General features: G+C 38.1%; 1 protein-coding gene across 1 annotated transcript in view; it reads left to right on the forward strand.

Annotated features, from left to right (window-relative positions):
* The window catches only part of LOC139984518 (uncharacterized), a 135,909-nt gene that overhangs the window by 48,963 nt on the left and 65,788 nt on the right, over positions 1 to 21,158 (forward strand). Inside the window, exons 45-63 of the mRNA XM_071998434.1 lie at positions 1,176 to 1,439; positions 2,142 to 2,448; positions 3,071 to 3,300; positions 4,110 to 4,257; positions 5,842 to 6,062; positions 6,726 to 7,206; positions 7,512 to 7,621; positions 8,923 to 9,111; positions 9,853 to 9,976; positions 10,354 to 11,114; positions 11,567 to 11,748; positions 11,956 to 12,181; positions 13,133 to 13,343; positions 15,247 to 15,369; positions 15,543 to 15,751; positions 16,704 to 17,355; positions 18,211 to 18,463; positions 18,868 to 18,965; positions 20,378 to 20,568. Of these exons, the coding sequence (XP_071854535.1) occupies positions 1,176 to 1,439; positions 2,142 to 2,448; positions 3,071 to 3,300; positions 4,110 to 4,257; positions 5,842 to 6,062; positions 6,726 to 7,206; positions 7,512 to 7,621; positions 8,923 to 9,111; positions 9,853 to 9,976; positions 10,354 to 11,114; positions 11,567 to 11,748; positions 11,956 to 12,181; positions 13,133 to 13,343; positions 15,247 to 15,369; positions 15,543 to 15,751; positions 16,704 to 17,355; positions 18,211 to 18,463; positions 18,868 to 18,965; positions 20,378 to 20,568 (4,980 nt within the window). The remainder of the gene's footprint in view (positions 1 to 1,175; positions 1,440 to 2,141; positions 2,449 to 3,070; positions 3,301 to 4,109; positions 4,258 to 5,841; positions 6,063 to 6,725; positions 7,207 to 7,511; positions 7,622 to 8,922; positions 9,112 to 9,852; positions 9,977 to 10,353; positions 11,115 to 11,566; positions 11,749 to 11,955; positions 12,182 to 13,132; positions 13,344 to 15,246; positions 15,370 to 15,542; positions 15,752 to 16,703; positions 17,356 to 18,210; positions 18,464 to 18,867; positions 18,966 to 20,377; positions 20,569 to 21,158) is intronic.

Consider the following 21,158-nt stretch of genomic DNA (forward strand, 5'->3'; position numbering starts at 1 on the left):
TCAATGCATGTATTTTGTGGTATTTAATTAACCTTTTCTCTAGGACTCCAGTTGACATCTGGGAGTTAGTAAAAGCTCGACACCTCAACGAAAATTCGTTCCATATCCCTGTAACGTTAAAATAATATTCCTTGAATGTTAAAAGATAACTTCAGGTGATGTGTATGACTGCTAGGAAGCGATAATGATATTTATTGATAACAACCTAATTGTTTTGAAATGCTAATTTGCGAAGGTCAAATGTTTAGATGATTTTGTATACCTCACTTCAAAGTTGAAGGATAACACAATGGTTGTAGTTGGTTGTAGACATTTATGCTTAGAAGTTTGAATCGCAGAATGGCTGTAAATTATTTCAGATGACGTTTGATGTTGGTGTCAGCACTTCGAATCTAACATTGGTTGTAAGAGGATTACATCACAGAGCTTATTTACTTCTGTTATGATGTAATACAGGAAAATGGAGGATTTTAGTTCAGGTTTATGTTTATTTTACATTGCTTGCTGTTGAAGGGATAAACCTCTAACACGGTCTAGGAAAGATCCTTTGCAAAACGAGGAAAGAGATATCAATTTACACCAAATGTTATGATTTAATCTATTTTACTATTTACATACTTCGGAAAATTGTTTTGGACTATTGCGTTTTAGTTTCTAGTATCGTTTAGTACGGGTGTGTTTTTTATATTGTTGCTTTTGGGTTTTACATTTTTTGCCTTATTGGTTCTATATATTTAATATGTTGGTTTTTGTTTACTATTTGTTTTTAGGTTTTACATTTGTAAAGCGCTTTGAGCAGCTTTGCTGATTATGCGCTATATAAATATTACTTATTATTATTTATTAAACTAATGATTATCTACTCCTTACTCCCTATAGACATCTACTAGTTCATTTGTATACATTCAATATCTAAAAGAGAACTGTTTACTTTCTACAAAAGTAAACAAATGTACAACAGGGAAAGTACGGCAGATGAAAGTTCAAAAGACATGACACCTAACCGTGTTAAATTTAGATACTTTTATTCTATGCTGTGATAATTCTTCTTTCCTTTGATAATAATAATAATAAACATTTTGCTGACATGCTGTTTTAACATTTACTTAGCTATTAAGTCTGTGAAGTACTTCGGTGTTGCAAACTTGTCTCTATGTGTTGCTCGATATCTACAGACTAGGAGAACACTGGTCACCCTTCCGTTGACCTTTGACCCTGACCATGACATCGACCTTCTAGATATTGGTCACTTTGCCCACGTCGAGTTAGAAGCTGTGAGTGATGCCCATTACCCAGTAGCTGAGTTATCACTGCGAGTGCTTAACGTTAAGAGGATTGCTGGTGACAACACTGGTACCATGCATGTCGGGGAACAGGACACCCTGAATATAGATCCAGACTACTCTAAATACCTGCCATTTAGTCTGACTGTCTACCAGGTATGGCAAACATTATGTATGTATGTATTTTAGATCCTCCTGCAAGCAGGAGCGTCACGAAGAAGCCATCATTGGCTTATCAAAGCCGCAAGCTGACTGAAGTTAGTCTCTTAGATTCATATTTAACGTCCATGATTATGAATTGTCAGTTGTCAACAACTCTGTAACTGGATGACATACATTAATCTTGGAGTGACTCGAACTCGGGACCTTATGATTGAAAGGCACCGGCGTTAACCACTGAGCTACACTCCTTGTTATGGAGTGACATTAAGTGTAAAAAAGTAACATTAACAAGCAGGTTCAGTAGAGAAGTACAGTATGTGCTGTATTGTCTGATCGTTTAACAGGTAATATGGAAAACATGAGTTTAGAAAACAGACACCGAAAAATAAGATTGATTATAATAACATCACAGGTATCGATAAGAAGAGCAGTATTCACTCTGATGGCAGATATCAAAGGCAATCATAAACAGTTACAATGTTGTAAACAATACTAAGGTCTAAGTAAGATTTGGCTCTTTGAGTAAAAATATCCAATAATATTACATATGATATATTTAATAAATTATATATTGAAAATCGTGAGCATCCTCCCAAAACTCTTGTTGGTCCGGTGAAGGTAGGATCACCATATATCATTATTTTAATGTGAGCAATAATTTTTTTATTTTTTCATTAATTTATTTTTTAATCATAGGAAGGAGAGGTATACCTTCCTCTCCATACAATCAGTCAAGATGTAACCATGGAGCTGAAAGGAGGCAGAGTAGCTGGTGTCCAGAATCTGGATATTCATAAGGGGGCGGAGCTTATTATTAGACCGGATGGGAAAATTAACAGCTATAACAGTAGCCATATAGAACTAGAAAGCCTCACTGTGTTTGGAGCTGGACTTGTTTCATTCACTGGTGTGACAGAGAAAGTTGAAAAACTTGACATCTTGGTAGATCAGTTTGTCATAAAAGGAGGCGGCCGACTGGAAGCCAATAACCTCTTTGTTGACAGTAAGTAGTTATTATATAATTAAGTCATTTACCTCATCAAGTTTCAATCTGTTTTAATATTGTCAAGCTACAAGTAACAGATGTTTTTTTTTTTTTGCTTGGGGTGGGGGAATTCTGTTCTAATAATGTACCAAATGACTTAACCTGTGATAAAACCTATGTGCTGATTTTTTGGCAAGTTTTCTGCCATTTTTCACATTTTTAGACTTGTATATTCAATATGGTTTATTATTATATATCACAGACAGATTCTTAAGGAGTACATTAAAAATAAACATGTCAGCTAATGTTTCGTATACAAGAGAAACCAATTAGAGTATTCTTTGCAAACAAAATGCAATGACAACAGATATTCATGTTTAGTTGTTGTTACTGTGGTGATCCCCGCTTGAGAAGGCGTCGTAATTATGAAATGAGACAGGACTTATATTCCAACGTGATTATTGATACGAACAAAATGCCGGACTGATGTTTACAACGAGATGACATTGGGTCAATGATACAAGGTGATGCATAGACTTGTGTTCAGTCGCTTAGTAGATTAATGACATCAGTCGTTCTGTGTATGCAATATGCCACAGTTGTTACACTAAATTGTTTATCGTTTCTATAATCGCAACAGGTAAGAATATTGAAATTGATCATGATGGTGTCATCGAGGTATCGGGAAGAGGATGGGGTCAAGGTACCGGCCAAGGAGCTGGGAAAGCACATAGCAATGGTGGATCCGGTGCATCTCATGGGGGCTTGGCGGGCCAAGGAGGGGGTGTGCCCTATTCGTCACCGGCTTATGGAGATACTCTTCGTCCAGAGTCTTTTGGAAGTGGTGGGAGTAGCCAGAGTAATCAAAAGGTTTGCTTAGAATGAAACAGAAATCATTCAAATTCAAATTGATGTCTCCAATCTGCTTGCAACTGCTTTTATACACTCTCTTGTACTATGTATGCTGTTGCAGTTCTGTTCTATGAGCTGTGATGTCCTATCCAATGCCTTTACTAAATTAAGTCTGTTCTAAACCTTTTAAATCTATCTCTAATACCTGATGGCAGATTTAAACCTCAAAAGCATTTTGTGAACAGGCGCGTAGAAAATTTTGGCCGAAAATGCCTCCCAGATTGCTGGAAATGGCACTTCCCAGGCCTTGTAAGTTGCATTTAAGCATTTTATATTTTGAAATATCTAGCGACATCATAAAAAAATACAAAAAATATGCTCAAGGGGGGGCGGTCACCCTCTTTGACCCCCCACTCTTGGCTATGCGCCTGTTTGTGATACAGAGCACTGAGGACATACAGAGACTAGATTGATTTATTCAGTATATATATTATTGCTCAGATGGTAGAAGTAATTTGTCTTTTATAAAAAATATTTTAAAAAATGGGTAATTTCAACAGTCTTAAAGAGATTTAGTCACTTGAGTAGCACATTGTTAATTTGGAATTTGTGTTTCATGTTATATATGAATGTCAGCACTACAGCTATTAGTAACACCTTAATTGTGTTATAATCTTGTTGTGGATATACTTTATAACTTATATTTTTCAATTCACAGAAACTGACACACATTATTTTTTCTGAAAGTTCTTTTTGAGTTACTTTGATTTTCCCAAATCCTAAGGACATACCCATTAAACATGTCAAACTTTTTCTCCTGATTCCAGTGCTCTGGTGGTGGTGTCGTTCATCTGATAGCATTGCAGTATGCCTTGCTTGATGGTGAGATTATAGCTGATGGTGATGACACCAGTGTAGCTATTGCAGGTGGTGGCAGCGGTGGGAGTATCTGGATAGAAGCAAACGTTATCGCAGGTAACTCTTGAGTGAAAATGCATCATTTAATTATTATTCTTGGGTCAGTTTGTTGATCAAATGGTATAAAACAGTTGCCATGGTTATCTTGATTATGTTACCAGCTTTATCGGAAGGAATCATCTTTGTTGATAACCTGTCTGCATCCTGATTGATGGTTTTTTTTTTTTCAAGTCAAAATTGAAAACGAAAATGACATTAATAATCATAATAATCGACAGTTAATTTTACGACGCTTAAGCGACCACATATGTGGGAGAATCCCTCGAGGGCTAATGGATTACAACTTGCACATTGGGTGGCTTGGCATTTCATATTTCATTCATTTCATTTCATTCATAATTCCACAAAATCTTCTCCACTGCTTGGTGGTAACCTGACAAATAGAGAACTGAGTCTTAGACAGCAATCTTTAACACTGTAAAACTGTGAAATTCCTTTCCTTTTCAAAATTTGTGTTGTTATTGGTAGTTATGTAGTATAAACTCTGTAACACATCTTCTCTGTTAAACTTGTCCTCGACCAGGTTATCAAGTATGGTTCAAACTAAAATTGAGCGCTAGGAAACTAATTAAAGTTTCTTAGAGAGTAAGCATTAACAAGACTGGGAGACACATCCAGTGACCATTAAATTTCTCTATCATTTCAACATTGATGTTGTTACAGATAGTATTGTATTAAATTCAGCTAAATAACTCTCAAAAGAACTGATGTCATACCAGCGATTGTTTGAATTTCCTTGATGTGCTTTGTGCTATAATTTTTCTTTGGCTAAGTCATTCCTAATGTTATTAATATTTATATCATTAATATAAGGCAAAGTAATTAATTAATTATTAAAAGTTAATGAAACACAATTAATGTCTTTGTTCTCTTTCTATACATAACTAGCATACAGATTATAGATTCAAGTCTTTTGCTTTGGCAGTTAGAAGCTCATTTACATAATGCAAATATATTAACACTATTAACACTGGATGTTTGTTCCTATGTTGATGGAGCCTACTTTTGTCACCAGTGGCGGAGCGTCCATACAGTCAGGGGGGGGGGGATGCCCCCTGACGGACTCAAATGGACTTCTGGCGCCCTTTTCAGCTCTTTACCACATTTTACTTATTCGCGATTTTTGACTTTTTTATTGCGCTCTCATCTACCTATTGACATTTGTCACATTTTGTTGGTGTAATTTTCAATTTCCTGACAAAATGCTCTTGGAACGGTCTTTAATTTATCGGCACTTCCATTGTACGAAACTATTTCCAAGAACTGTACGGGTTGTTTTATCTACTTTTAGACGATACGCCATGCGCAGTGGCTGAAATAGTAATAAACACCAAACTTTAAGTCGGCATGCAGTGTACGTTATTGGCAGCTCCATGAACAGTGTGTTGGAAAGGATCATATCTGGCGATCTATAGGGAGTATCTTTACTCAAAAAATTCTGCACGCTCTGTTTCAACCTGTGGTGGCGCTCCACTTAGATAGTGTCGAAAGCGCCCCTACAGACCATTCTCGCCCCCTGACCAATACCCCAAGCTCCACCACTGCTTCTCATAGAGTAATGTTTGGATTCCTCTCCCACAGGCCGAGGACATCTTTCAGCAAATGGTGGTTTTGGAGGCTGCGTACCTGACTGCGATTGGTGTGACGAGTACCGAAGATGTCGACGATGTCGCAATTATAAGTGGTGGCAGGATTACAATTGCGTCGACAGCTGCGACCATTCAAGTAACCGAAAGCCAGACGGCTTCCAATATCAATCAGTCGGGCGATACTGTAGTAGGGAAAGATCCAGCAGGGTCTATGTGAGTAATTACTATATGTTTGTTTGTTGCTAGGGAAGTGGTTAGCTTTGATCCAGTGGTCTGCATGGACAAATTCTTCTGTTTGTTTTTCTAGGATCCAGAGCATAAATAAAAAAATATGCAAAGTTAATTTCATCTTGCCAGACTTGTTCATGTAAAGTTTACATACTTGTTGGAAATTCATATTTTGTAGGAAATATAGTTGGTATGATTAATTGTTGCAATCAGCTTGTATTTGAGTAAAGCATCTTATCTTGTCCATTGCATAAATGCTTAGGCTTGGACAACTGTGGTATCAGTGATTCAGTCATACTTACCTCTTTGTTAGGATAAAGATTAGGCTGAATCAAGCACTTATGTGAATCCATCATGGTACTTACCTATTTGTTAGGATAAAGGTTAGGCTCAGTCAATTGCATATATCTGACTCCATCCTCAACATCCTCAAACTTACCTCAATCTTATGATAATTGTCAGGGCTTCTTTAAGAATTATTGTGCGTGGGTCAGACATCTGTATGTAACATATCCAGCACTGACTTTTGTTTAATTTTTCAAAAGTTCTGAGAAATGTTTGAACAAAAATCTGAAACAATGTTTTACTGTATGTTTCATCAAATGTATGGAACAAATGTATGTGAGCTTTTTTCATCTTGTACTTCAGAGGGTTGGTGGAGGAGGAGCTGGTGGCAGAATCGCGTTGCATTCCAATCAACAGTATTCATTCAGAGGCAGTCAGGTGGCATATGGTGGCATAGGATATCTTGAATATGGCGGTGCAGGAACGATCTACGTATCTGATGTTACCACCAACGGTACTCATAGGGAGCTTATTGTCAGCAACAGAAATGGTGAACCCATCAGAGAATTTATACCCACAAATGGTCTAGATAGTGGAAGAACTGTGGCATTGCTTGGATCGGAGGCCCAGTATCACTTTGAGAAAGTAACCATTCAAGAGAAATCTCATCTGTTGTTCAAACCAGCATCGGAAGGAACAAACGTCAGCATCGGGATCATCCATGGTGACAGAAGTGGGATGCTCCATGTCACGGCTGGAACTCCTCTTGGAATCCAAGATTCTCATGGTCCATTTCAAACAGGGTTTAGATCGTATAGCGGTTCTGACTTGTCATTGCCAGATGGTGAGTAGACAGCTTACATCATCACCGAATTATTTCACACTTGTGAACATCCAAGCATAAAAATTAATGATGGAAACTGCCAACATGAAACTATAGTCATTTCAGAAGTTCTGTTTACTGTTAAACCTAGCTTCCGTCTTATGTGCATCGTTCTTTATCGTGGTGTGGTACCTGTAGTTACCACCCTTGCCCGAATTCAATGGGTATATTTTGTCCTACATTCTGAGATAACTATTTCGCAATTGTGTCCCTGGCTATTTTGTGTACTACTTGTTTCATTTGTGATTATTTTATTCCCTTTGCAGTGGTCTACCTGGACAAGCTCTATCATAACGATGTATTTATCGACAGTGTAATCAGTGGAGTCCAGGATCTGACAATTGGAAGCAACATCAACTTCATTGTAGGAGAAGAGGTAAATAAATAAACAGTTGGTTGTATATAAAGCAAACTGTAACCAGTTTATTCAAATAAACTTAAACTAAAAACAGTTACCATTTGTTTATTGCATTAACGTCATAACACTTGTTTTGGTAATTCCCAATAAGTCTAGACTTTCAAACAGTTGCTTTCTAAAGCAATTACTAACATGAAGTCTACTTCCCTGTCATCGTAAGAAATTGTACATATTCTAGCCCAACCAGCTGGGACGATCTTTGCTATTCATTAATTTTATTTCAAGCTTCAAAGCTCTTGTACTGACAGTTTGTATGATAATCCTGTTTCAAGCATATAAAGGTATAGGAACTGTTCATACTGTCAGTATGAGTGCTTTGAAGCATGATATGGGGGACAGTAAAGAGTGGTATTAGCATTGGAAAATTGCCCCCTAGCCTAGCCTAGCCTGCTACTTTGCAGATAATAATCTGAGCAGGCGCAGTAATTGTCATGAGCTCTGATGCATCTTCTGGACCATGATAATACCTTGTTATATAAAATTTTAAATTTGAGGTAATGAGTTGAAAAGTGTTTAGGTGTTCACTTAAAAGTCAAATGCAGATGATTTTGACCAATGGCAAGTAAGTCACCATGTCAAAAAGAAATGCTGCTGCAGGTGTGGAGATCCTGCTCAGCTTGAATCAATATCAAACAGGCATGAGTATTTCCGCAAATTCACGGAATATCCTTTCTGTGATTTCTTTTCTACCTTGGAAATGGGCCGACGTTCTGTCAGCCTAATGGGTTTAGCTCCTGTTACTCTTTTTGTTCTTTTCAATTCCGTCCTGTTTGTCTATTTTGTCCTTATAATATTTTTGTATTTTGAACAATCTGAGTGCGAATAAAACAAACGAACAAACAAACCCTCGAGACAAAAACGATTATCCTAACACACTGTAGCATATGCAAACTGGAGCCTATACCGCAATTTTTGCAAAGTTCCGTGATTCTTTTTTTACCCCAGGCTCATCCCTGATCAAATTAGAGATTGTTTCTGCAGACCTGCATTGTTGTCTACTGGGTGAATATGTGGAGACGATAGATTAGCTTAGCTTCATGAAGTTGCAACCCCCTTTTAGCATCCTACTAATTTTGATGTGGTACCTTCCATCAATTCAATGTCTAGCATCCTGACTTTTGTCAATGATTCTTTGTGTCATTTGATTTGTTTAGGTTAGTGTCATGTTCTGTTTAGTGGTATTTGCATCTTCAAAGACTCATTCTAAAATATTTGTGTGTGTGTATTTTTTGTCTTTTCTTTCATTTCTGCATAACAAGGGGAAAACTAAAGGTGCTGGTCAGTCCACGTTTGAACTGAATAATCTCGACATTCTAACAGACGGATATTTTCAGTCCATCTACTCGTCAGACGTGATACATAATCCACCCATCACCATGGTAACGATGCCATCACTCTCCCTAAAACTGAATGACTCCCTAAAGATGCATCCTGGTGGAACTATTGATGTAAGTTACAAATATATTAAGTTCAAAAATATCCTTACATGAACAAAATATCATTTTCTCTTTTAGATCGTTAAAGACTGTGTGATTGACAGATGATTGGTTGTTTTTGGACCAAGAATACTTTGCATCAAAAGTTTTGTTTTAGGAATTTTTTTGCCATAAAATCTGTTACTATAAATATGGCTTGCTTTCGTCATTGTCTATTGTGCATGGAAATTGACATCGTATTATTTTGTGACCAGTGACAGGTTCATTTGAAACTCTTTGTTTTGGTGAAAGGGTTTGGGGTTTTTTCCCTCAAAATTAATTACATCTATGAAACTTTTGTTTCGTAAAGAGTCACTTTTACTATGTTAACATTCTTGCCTTCACTAGATACTCTGTTTTCAAAACAACTTGTCTGTAATGAACTAGCTGTTGAATATTCATTGTTTTTGTTTTGCTATTGTAGCCTAATTGGTTAGAATTGTCTGCTGGTATCGAGATTGAAGTTGATACATCCTCCTGAATATTCATTTTTTTATCTTGTGCTGACCAATTGGTCAAAAGTATTCACTGGTAAGGAAATTGAAATTGACACATCCTCCTGAATATTCATAAGTGTGTTGTTGTTGTGTTGATATATTTGTTATTGTAGAAAAATTGGTTAGAAGTGTCTGCAGGTAATATGATTGAAATTGACACTTCCTCCTGAATATTTGCATTTTTTTTAATGTTTTTATATATTTTTTTTTATTCAAGACCAATTGGTTGGAAGTGTCTGCTGGAAAGGAGATTGAAATTGACACAGCTGCCTTCATCGATGCTTCAGGGAGAAGCCCCATACCAGCTGGAGGAATGTTAAGCGGTGTCAGCAGTCGATATGGTGAGAAATTTAGAACACAGTTATCATGGTGTCAGCAGTAACACTTGAAATAGTCATGCTAAAAATGTGCTTCTTTTTATCTTGATGATGTTGTAATAATTTACTTGGCTGGGTTAGAATTTTTTTAGTTCATCCCTATCTACACTTAGAGACTGAGGGAGATTTTCATTTTCAATTTCTTGCCTCAAAGTTTGATAGTTACAAAGAGAATAGATTACATTGGAGTACAAACATGGTTGTTTTTTAATTTTGCATGAAGAGAGTATTTCAAGGACATTTCCTTTCCCAGGAGTTATCAAGCATTTACCTTCATCCTATATGTAATCAATCCTACTTGTCATAAATCCAAACAAAGAAATGTTTTCTTTTGAATGTAGGTGCTTCTGGTGGCAGCTTGGGAGGAACTGGTGGTAGGGGGAAAGGACAATCCATCCCTGCTCCTCCCAGAGGATCAATATTTACACCGGAGGAGTTTGGCAGCCCTGGTGGTAGAGACGACGATGACCATTCCCTTCCTGTTGGTAAAGGTGGTGGCATCGTAGCCATGTCAGCACCAGCTATCGAAATAAACGGTGCTCTCCTCGTCGACGGTACTTCTCCTTCACATGCTTCAATTGGTGGCAGTAGTGGGGGATCAATTCTGTTATCTGCAGATGTATTCAGAGGCCATGGAAAGCTCTCGGCCAATGGCGGAGCAGCATCTACTCAACAAACAAACTATCCTGGTGGTGGCGGTGGGGCTGGTCGCATAGCCCTTCATTATGGTCAGAAGACCTTTGCAGGGGAAGTTTCTTGTCATGGTGGGAACAGTTTGTATGAGGCAGGAGGTCCTGGTACCGTGGTATTGCATGACACTGGCAACGACACTGTATCGCTGTCAGTAGATAACAATAATGCAAAAAATCCCACTGTCGACACCATTGTGAATTACTTGCCAGGAATTCCTGGTAGTCAGTCTAGTGGTGTGGCTTGGATCTTACCAGAGGTAGATGGCCGAGAATTTCAGTTTGAAGTTCTTTCTCTGAGTGGGGGCAGTCATCTGGCTGTGGTTCTTGAGAGTGATTCAGACTCTGCTACATTGGATGTCAAACACAGCAAAGGAGATCAAACTGGGACATTTCATGTTGGTCCTCATCAGGTACAAGTTCTGTAATTAGTATCTTAAAGAATATACTTAATCCACTCACATTTAAATAATACTGTTGATAGTGGATCGATCAGGTTCTTCCAATCATTCAAAGCAGAAAGTGTCTACCTAGCTCTTGTAAGACTCACAAGAACATTTGGGCTTTGTAATTTATTTCAATTTCATGACTTTAGCATTAATCCATATATATATATATATATATATATATATATATAATAGGGAACAATATTCTTTCATCTTTTCGATATATATACAAATGCCTCATTTTACAATGGGAAATCTATACCCATATCTATACCCATAATGGGAAATCTATACCCATATCACGGTTCATCAGTTGTTATGATTGATGTTTGCTTCAGTTTTAGTTTTTTTTGTTCTTATCTCTCTTGAGTGAATCTTTTTGGATCAGAATTGAGTTTTTCGTCTTTGGTCATTTTTAGGATTTGGAAATTGATCTACCCCCGAAAAGTCCTCGTCTTGCCTGGAGCATTCACCTCTACCCCAGGGCATTGCTTACCCTTCCCCCAAACATAGAAGTCTACGATATGACCCTTGAACTCGACAGCAAGGTGGAAGGAATGAGAAACTTAACAATCGGGACAGGTGGAGTGGTCTACTTGAGGTGAGCAGCTTACACTTGTTTTTATCTTCTTATTTCTTTATTGAAATTATGAGCTTTCTCATCTTCAATTAAGAATATCAGTTGATATGAACTCTTTGTAGGCTATGATTCCCTTTTTCTTTGTTTGTTTTCCTTTTTTCTTTGTCAATTTCAAAATCGCATTCAAAATTATGGACATTCTTCTATTACTTGTATATCATTCTTCAGACCTTACTCAAATCTCACGGAAGAACTTGTCGATACAATTTCATTTGATAACATTAACATCCGTGGCGGAGGGAGACTGGTGATAGAGGGCGACAGACAAGGATTGAATTTAGTCGGCTCAACAATCCATCTAGAGAGTGGTGGCATCCTTGAAGCAGATCATGTGACCATAACGGCCAATGACATCATCATTGCAGAATCAGCCATCTTGGATCTCACAGCCCAGGTACTTGTAAAGGCAGCTCTGGGTTCAGTATGTCTCAGGACAGCGAAACAACATATCACAATAAACTATGTCTCAGGACAGTGAAACGTCATATCACAAAAGCTATGTCGCAGGATAGCTAAAGGTCATATCACAAGAAAATATGTCTTAGGACAGAGAAAGGTCATACCACAAAAACTTGTTGCAAGACAGGGAAATGTCATATAAAAAAAAAATACTATATATCATGTTCTCTCTTATTTATCTTTTGCTTCAATGTTATTTCAATCAAATATAGCAACCTTTCAAGACCAAAGATAAAGTTAAACATAAATATTGACAGATACATATCAGAAAATATAAATAAATTGCGGGGGGCAGAGGGGGGGGCAGAGGGGGGGCAGGGGAGGGCAGATTTGATCATACAGCAGATAGATAATGTGAGACAGCTCGAAGAAAGAAACTTGTGTCACAAAAGATATCAAATACCTCACTATAGTCTGTTTCTACTTAAAGCATACATTGACCTTACTGTAGAAAATATAGCAGTTCTACAATGGATGTACTAAGGCCTAGCCTAAATTGTAGAAGCAATGCTAAGCAGCAGTGTTGCTGTTAACAATGAAAAGGCTAAACTTATGTATTTCAGCATTTTGTTACTTGGAAAAAATTACTTCATAGTGTGTTTGCACATAACAAGGGGTAACTCAGGTGAAAATTGTAGAATGTGGCAGTGACATTTACAGTAAGGTTGATTGTTTGTGTATTGAGATGATTTCATGATATGATACCAAGCATTTGGCAAACCATAAATGATTTGTACCACATTCATGGAACTATAAGGCCATTGCATTGCAAAGTAGTCATTTTGTACTGTGTATTGAACCTTGCAGACTTATAAGACAAACACTGTAGCTACTACTATGCCAACAGCAAAACAAGTATAAACTCTTTCATATTTTGGTCTCGCAGGCAAATCCTGACTTTACGACAGAAGGCCAGAGTACCTCCTGCTCAGGAGCTGGTCATGGTGGCCTAGGAGGAACCTGTGGTAGCAACAATGCAGGAGTTTTCTACGGAAGCCTTAGATATCCTCGTCATTTTGGAAGCAGTGCCAGTGGGGAACAAGCCAGGGGAGGCGGGAGATTGGAATTGGCCGTTCATGATTCCTTAGTCGTTAATGGTAAGAGGTTCTGTCATCTGCAGGGTTAAAGTTCCACTTAGGCATCGTGTCAAAAGTAGGACACTTTAGGAGGGGCTTGCAGCTTCCTGCAGCCAGGCTGTGTGGGATGCATTCTTTTGTGCCATGCAGTTTGCAAACAATGGGCATGCATAGTTCCACACAATAGGCACTGATGGTATTGTCCAAGTAATCTCTTTTGTTTGATATTGTTTGATTCAGCCTTGCTGCAGGGTATCTTGCAACGGCTGCATCTTCCCTCTTTGATGGGGTGTCAAATATAGTTTCACACAATAGACACTGCTGGTCTTGTTCAAGTAATCTCTTTTGTTTGATATTGTTTGATTCAGCCTTGCTGCAGGGTATCCTGCAGCTGCTGCATCTTCCCTCTTTGATGGGGTGTCAAATATAGTTCCATACAATAGGCACTGCTGGTCTTGTCCAAGTAATCTCTTTTGTTTGATATTGTTTGATTCAGCCTTGCTGCAGGGTATCCTGCAGCTGCTGCATCTTCCCTCTTTGATGGGGTGTCAAATATAGTTCCATACAATAGGCACTGCTGGTCTTGTCCAAGTAATCTCTTTTGTTTGATATATATTGATTCAGCCTTGCTGCAGGGTATTTCTGCTACATCTTTTTCTTGTTAACACTGTGTCTTAGAGGAAGACTAAAATGCACAAATTCGTTGTTGATATGTTGTTTTGACACAAGAAACTACTGATGGCTGCCCAGGTTGTATTTTTATGCCTAATTTAATTTTTTGAAATGACACTATCAGCATCATAGTCTCATCAATCAAAATGGCTGGACTTCTAAGTCTAGCAATGTTATCAGAATCAATGTTAGCAACACGGAATAGAGATAGTGTAAGCCCAATTATGGCCTCAAAGAACATTTTAATTTACAATGCAGTGCAACCTTTGTTAAGAACAAGCAGTGTTGCTGTCATTCATCCTTAGGTGTTCTACAATTTGAGTTTTAACTTCAAAGAATTTTGTCAGTTGAGTATTATTAGTCTAGTTTAACATATAAAGTTAAACTTACATAAATGTTTTGATGTCCTGGACTGAGAATCTGAGTGGAGCCATCAATCTTGCCTTTATAATATAGCAAATTTTAACAATGACTCTTTCACCAACTGGAAACCCACCTTCCCCCCCCCCCTTTTCTTTTGTTTTATGTGACTTGTCAGTGCCTACAAATCTGAACGGCAACTCAACCCCTAGCTTGATTGGAATCAATAGTTCTTTGAACATTGAATGTTACATTCTTCATAGCAAACTCTCTCAATCTAGTTCAAGTTCAAGTTTATTTTCCACTTTCCATATGTATGAACAGTAACAGAGTCAGTGAGTAATTTACTTACCTTATGATGAAATAACAATAAACAAGTCCTGCACACTGTCCAGGTGAAAACTAAAAATCAAAATTTACTTGACCAACAACATTTGATGATACCCCTATATCTGTAGATCTATTTGTGAACATCTCTTTATTCTGTTCTTTGTGTTCTGTGTATGGAGGAAGGTTCAGGACCTAGTAGATCGACTATTGAGTATTTTGATGAGAAGGATCCAGTTACCAACCATTTATGATCTTCCCTATGTCTCTAGATCTGTTAACATCTCTTTATTTTGTCCTTTGTGTTCTGTGAATGGAGGCAGTTTGAGAACCTAGTAGATCGACTATTGAGTATTTTGATGAGAAGGATCCAGTTACAAAGCAAAATGCTCGAACAGATATCTGCAAACTTAAATGACAGTTTGTGAACAATGAAATAAGAGTTTCTGTTTGTATATTCCATATCTAATTCATGATGTTTGGTCATATACATTGGTTGCAAAGCTGATCTGTGCAATTTGTTGTTAAATGTCCATAAAACGTTTGTTTACTTGATTCACAAAAGGTAAAATTTTGTGTGACGGTGACCATGGTTACAACAACAAAGGAGGAGCCAGCGGTGGCAGCATTCTCATTAACACGACCAGCTTCGCAGGATTGGGTTGTATCCAAGCAAATGGTGGTCAAGGTGAGTAGTTAAGATCATACTTAATTTCACTTTCAGAGTTTTTGATGAACAGTAAATTATACACACTGAATCCTATTTTACAATTAAAGTTTTCATACTTTTACAGCGATTTCCATGTATGCCGTCAAGCTTCTGATATTTTGAAAAGCTTTTCACATATTCTTGTTTCCAAGGTGTGGGCAGCAACGGAGGTGGTGGTAGTGGCGGCCGGATTGCGGTATACTACCAGGAAGATGCGTTCACTGGTACATTAGTTACCTTTGGAGGAGCGGGCGCCAGTCAAAACCCTGGTGCTGCGGGGACTGTGTACTTGGAGTCAAAGGTCATTTCACCACAACACAGAGAGCTTATAGTAGACAATAACGGTCAGGAGATAGATGATGTAAGTAATTAATCTTTCATCTTTGATCTGTCATCACCATGGTTACTATGTTAAACATGGTGTAGCTGTTAGAGTCATTGGTTCAAAAATCCACAAGGAACCAGATTCTCTTTACGTATTAAAATTGCTGCTCATTTGAAAATGCGCCCTTTAATACCAATGCCATAACAGTTTACCTGCCTCGGGCATTTCAATAGGCTCACGCAGTAGATCGGGGGAAATTTTGAGCTGAGGAAGTGACTTTTCCATGCTCGTTCCCTTTGCTAGGCTTGGGGAATTGATTCATAACACACAGGCTAATGTTCCAGACTAATAACCTTGAAAGGTGCAGAAGTGGCCAGTGGCACTTACAGGGCGGATGTTCAGCAATCGTCCATGGAATTGGTATTTCTATTATGTGAATTGGAAGATTGGTTACGTTTCTGCTTTGCAATGGTTTTGAAACAACATTGTACACCTTGACTGCAGTGACGATGGGTGGGTTGCCTTCACCCCCTCGGTTTCTGGGAATTGTTGTATGAACTGTAAGTTAATCAACAACAGAAAACTGATTGGGAATTTAAAACAGTGACCTGAATATGTACACTATACTCTCACCATCCTGAGGTCCTTGGATGAAATTCCATTCTAACCAAACATTTCTTTGTTCATATTGAATTTTTTATATAATTTACCCAGCTGCCCTGCAGTTACAGGTTCCTGATTAATTTTAATATCAATAGTATATTCTTTTAGGCCTCAAGTAGACATGGTTGCCCTAGGAAAGTGAAAAGGTGATAAAATTAAGCTAAACATTTTTGTGTTTTAACTTAGTCTTGGAATTAGTTGTTAAATGTACTTTATAACCAAACCTCCAAAATTTCCAAATTAAGGAAAATATTTTAAAGACGGAATGGTATTTTCTTTCTTTGTTTTTATCTTAGTTTTGATTTAATTTTACACCTATTTTCAGGTTTCAATTTCAAGTTTCACGGATCTAACTGATGGTGAAGCCCGAACCTGGATCCCGTACGAGGAAGGATTCGAGTTTGAAGTTGTCCACCTTCAAGGAAACGCTCATCTGGCCTTCCAAACGGCAGAGAGATCTGATATAACACAGTCAATCATTATTCAACACTTGTCTGGTCCGATACCAGAGAAAGGCGCCCTCTATGGTCGAATGCATGTCGGTCCCGGCCAATACCTGGACGTAAGAAACTCTCATTACTTCTTCCCTGCTCACATCCAGACCTACCCATCTTCGGTCCTCATTCTCCCAACACGTTTACAGTTCCATGAATTGCAAACTTCCTTCAACGGTGCCGTCGGTGGTCTGAGGGAACTGATCTTGTCGGGTGGGACGCTGAATCTCCAACAAGGTGCGACGTCTCTGTCGATGACCGGGGGAAGCCTGTTTCACGTGGACTCGCTGAAGGTGAAGAGTGATTCTCTCATCATGGCAGGAGACGGTTCCGATTGGTTCTCACTGAAGACGAACGATTTGGACGTTACCTCTGGGTCGGTCATACAAGGCAGTAGACTCTTTGTGGAAACGGATATTCTCCACATAGAGGCCACCGCAGAACTGAGTGTTAGTGGTGGTGGATTTAGTGACAATGGAAGAGGTAAATACAACCGACTTAATCTTATAAACTCCATCAGCTGACATAAATAGTAAAATGATTGTAAACTAGGGTCATTCAGAATCATTTCAAGCTCTGTAGGGTTGTGGCTATCCCAGACCTGTCTACGGCTCTAAAGACAGGTGTGTAAAGCCTGGGGATTTCCAGAAAAGAAAACAACCTTGTATGCCCATAACTTGTACATTTTGTGAAACATGTTAATTGGAATAAATGTGATTGGTTTTAACATACTTGAAGGTAAGACTGTTTAACTTGGTTTTAATCGGTGTAATTTTTGTTCATGCGTTAGATTGGAGAACCCAATGGGTGAGACAGCTTAGAGAACTATGCATCTCGTTTTAAAACTGTGATAGTTTGCAGTACAATACGCTGTACTTCTTTTTCCACCTACTTCCTCAACTCAAGCTTTAAGAGTTTGCATTCTTATGCCAAGGTTTGAGATATTTGCGTTATTCTTCTGTAGAGCTAAGATTGCTTGCCAACAGTACCTTAGCACCGGTTCCTGTGTGTTTTGCACATTGTGTAAAAGTAAGTTGGCCTGAAGTTTCGATCCTAGCAGGATCTTCTTCAGAGGCTAAATGGCAAGTAACAGTAACAGAAGGGACAAAAACACACAAAGAATACAGACAGGTTAATGAGCATGGTGAACACAAAGAGATAGATGTAAGGGGATTAGTAGACAAGGGATGGAGAGAAGAAGCAAAGGCTCTCTAGTGGATAAGCAGTTTGCTAACAGTTTTATTTTATTTTGTTTTGCACAGTTCTCAATTTGACTGAGAACATGAAGCTATGCTTTAATTTACATGATATGTCTTTTCTTGTCTTGTCTTCTTACAGGCAAGACAGTGTACTCGTCAGGTGGACACCATGTCGGTCAGGGTGGTTTAGGACAACATGTCTCAGCTCAGCTGTTACAAGAGACATACGGCGACATTGTCTCACCCGTGACGTTTGGAGAAGCAGGAGGGTGCAGACGACTGAACGATCAAACCACAGCGACGGTTTGTCCATATGGAGATGCACCTGCTGGAGGTGGTTCTCTACATATCATCACTCGTACCCTGGATAACGGTGGAGTGATCAGTGCTAGGTATGAAAGTAAAATTTGGCAGGACAAACAAATCTAACAAAGTATATGTAATGATAGCTTTCAGTGTCCAAACTAATTTTAAGCTCTCTAAGATTTGAGTTGAGACTACTGTTGTGTAGGCTAGGTATCTATTAAGCCAAGCTTAATTTGCCTTTAAACACATTGGGCATCTTGTCAATTCGTCTTGGAGAATATAACAAGCTAATGCCACCTCTTTTGGATTAGAAAGAGAATGCTATGTACTGCTAATAGGGTGGTGGGTGCATAGAAAGTGGAGTTCAATTTTTTAGAAGTTTCTTGTGGGGGGGTGGGGGAATGAGTATTTCAAAGTTTTTGATAAATTTTGGCAACTGTAGAGGAAATGAAAAAAATTGGAAATCTTACTTGTGTTTTTCTACCCTCAGAGGTGAGTCATCAGATTCTTCATTGAATATTCATGCCAGTGCAGGCGGTGGAGCAGGAGGAAGTATTTGGATCGAAGCTGACCAGTTTACCACAACAGGTAATATGCTAAACAGATGAATTGCATCAACCATTTAAAAAATTGTTCTAGTTTTAAGGCTAGATCATTTTATGGACAGCTAGCTGCTTAAAGATTACAGTTTAGTTGCTTTCTTTAACTATATTCAGAATTAGCCAATGTACATGAAATGTTTGCTAAACTCAATATCTCCCTCTATGCTAGGCACATATAAGCTCAGATCACAGAATAGGGTATATTAAACGTGCCATGAAATTGATGCTAGATAGTTTAATAGTTTAATAATATAATATCTCATGTTCCTTTCCTTCCCTTGTCACCTCCTTAACTAATTACTTTCCATTTTTACACCCCTCAGAGTGTATCTCTACAGCCTTAATCCCATTATTACACCCCTCAGAGTGTATCTCTATAGCCCTTAATCCCATTTTTACACCCCTCAGAGTGTATCTCTATAGCCCTTAATCCCATTGTTACACCCCTCAGAGTGTATCTCTACAGCCCTTAATCCCATTGTTACACCCCTCAAAGTGTATCTCTATAGCCCTTAATCCCATTGTTACACCCCTCAGAGTGTATCTCCACAGCCCTTAATCCCATTATTACATCCCTCAAAGTGTATCTCTATAGCCCTTAATCCCATTGTTACACCCCTCAGAGTGTATCTCCACAGCCCTTAATCCCATTATTACATCCCTCAGAGTGTATCTCTACAGCCCTTAATCCCATTTTTACACCCCTCAGAGTGTATCTCTATAGCGCTTAATCCCATTGTTACACCCCTCAGAGTGTATCTCTACAGCCCTTAATCCCATTGTTACACCCCTCAGAGTTTATCTCTATAGCGCTTAATCCCATTGTTACACCCCTCAGAGTGTATCTCTACAGCCCTTAATCTTCTCATCACTCTTTCCTTTCATCTTACCTCTCCTACGTACGTTGTATCTATTTTCGCTCTCTATTACTATTTTCATTGGTTATTTGTCCAATTTAAATGTCTGTCCATCTCTGTCTCTGAATGCTTTATTAGTTTGTTTGTTTTATTTGTTGTTGTGTTTTGCTTCAGTTAGCCTCTAAAGAAGATCCTGCTAGGATCAAAACTTCCGACCTTCTAACTTATTCATATTTATGGACACAGACTTTTTGTTTGTTAACGGTGTTTCTCACTTCAAATGATACATCTGATGTTGTCAGCATGATACATGGTAGATGTTATAAACAAGAGTAACTATGGTAAAGAAATCAATGTGCTGCATATTATTGCACATCCTATCACATATTTGATAACACTAGGCCTTTCAAAATGTCATAATGATGTCTATACCTTCGACATGACAATCATGGCTTCTTTGTGAATTGCAATGCTGTATATTCTATATCATTGGTCAACCATTGATTTTAGAATTCTGTCTCTTGTTTTTTACATCTAATAGGTATTATCTCAGCATCTGGAGGAGATGGCAGACCTGACGCAGGAGGCGGATCAGGTGGTCTTATTTCCGTCTCATATGAAGATGCTTTTATCAGAGATAATCCGGTAGCTTATGGTGGATTGGGTCTCCAGCAAGGAGCTTCTGGTGTCGTTTACCTTCAGAAGTTGACTAGTGGTGACGTCCATTCCAAGGTCAGTGGGATTAACAGAATAATTGATACAGAATGTAATGTTCTTTGCGACTAAGTTTTACTGTTTTATGTCTTATTAATGTCGTAATAATCTTCAGTTGATCCAGACGTTTCGCTTGTACGTAATTTTCTAACTAGATCTCTAAAAGCTGAGCTCAGTGTGGTACAAAATGAACGTTTAGAAGACACTCAAAGCTGTGGATAAAAAAATAAAAGAAAAAAAACAATTTCCATAATTTTTTCTTTGCAAGGAAGCTCGACTCCTATCAAAGGTCTTTGAAAAGTTGGTAAACTGTTTATGGAAATCGCTGGATTAATGGCAGGATATTTGCTGATGTCTATAAAATGTATCAAAGAATTAACATCAAATTGTTTTCCCCCTCATTTCCTTCATTAGATGTAACTGTAAGATCAATTAGTAATATCCTCATTAATTTCATAGGTTAATGTTAAGAAGCTTTGGAATCTAGAAAAAATGTAGTTTCATGTATACATGTTTCATATTAAGACTCTTTCCTGTGTGGTATCAAAAACCATATTTTTTTTTATGAAGTATATAGAAGTTTTCATGCATTTACTTTTTTCTTATTC

Source organism: Apostichopus japonicus, chromosome 17, assembly GCF_037975245.1.
Source record: "Apostichopus japonicus isolate 1M-3 chromosome 17, ASM3797524v1, whole genome shotgun sequence".
NCBI classification, from domain to species: Eukaryota; Metazoa; Echinodermata; class Holothuroidea; order Aspidochirotida; family Stichopodidae; genus Apostichopus; species Apostichopus japonicus.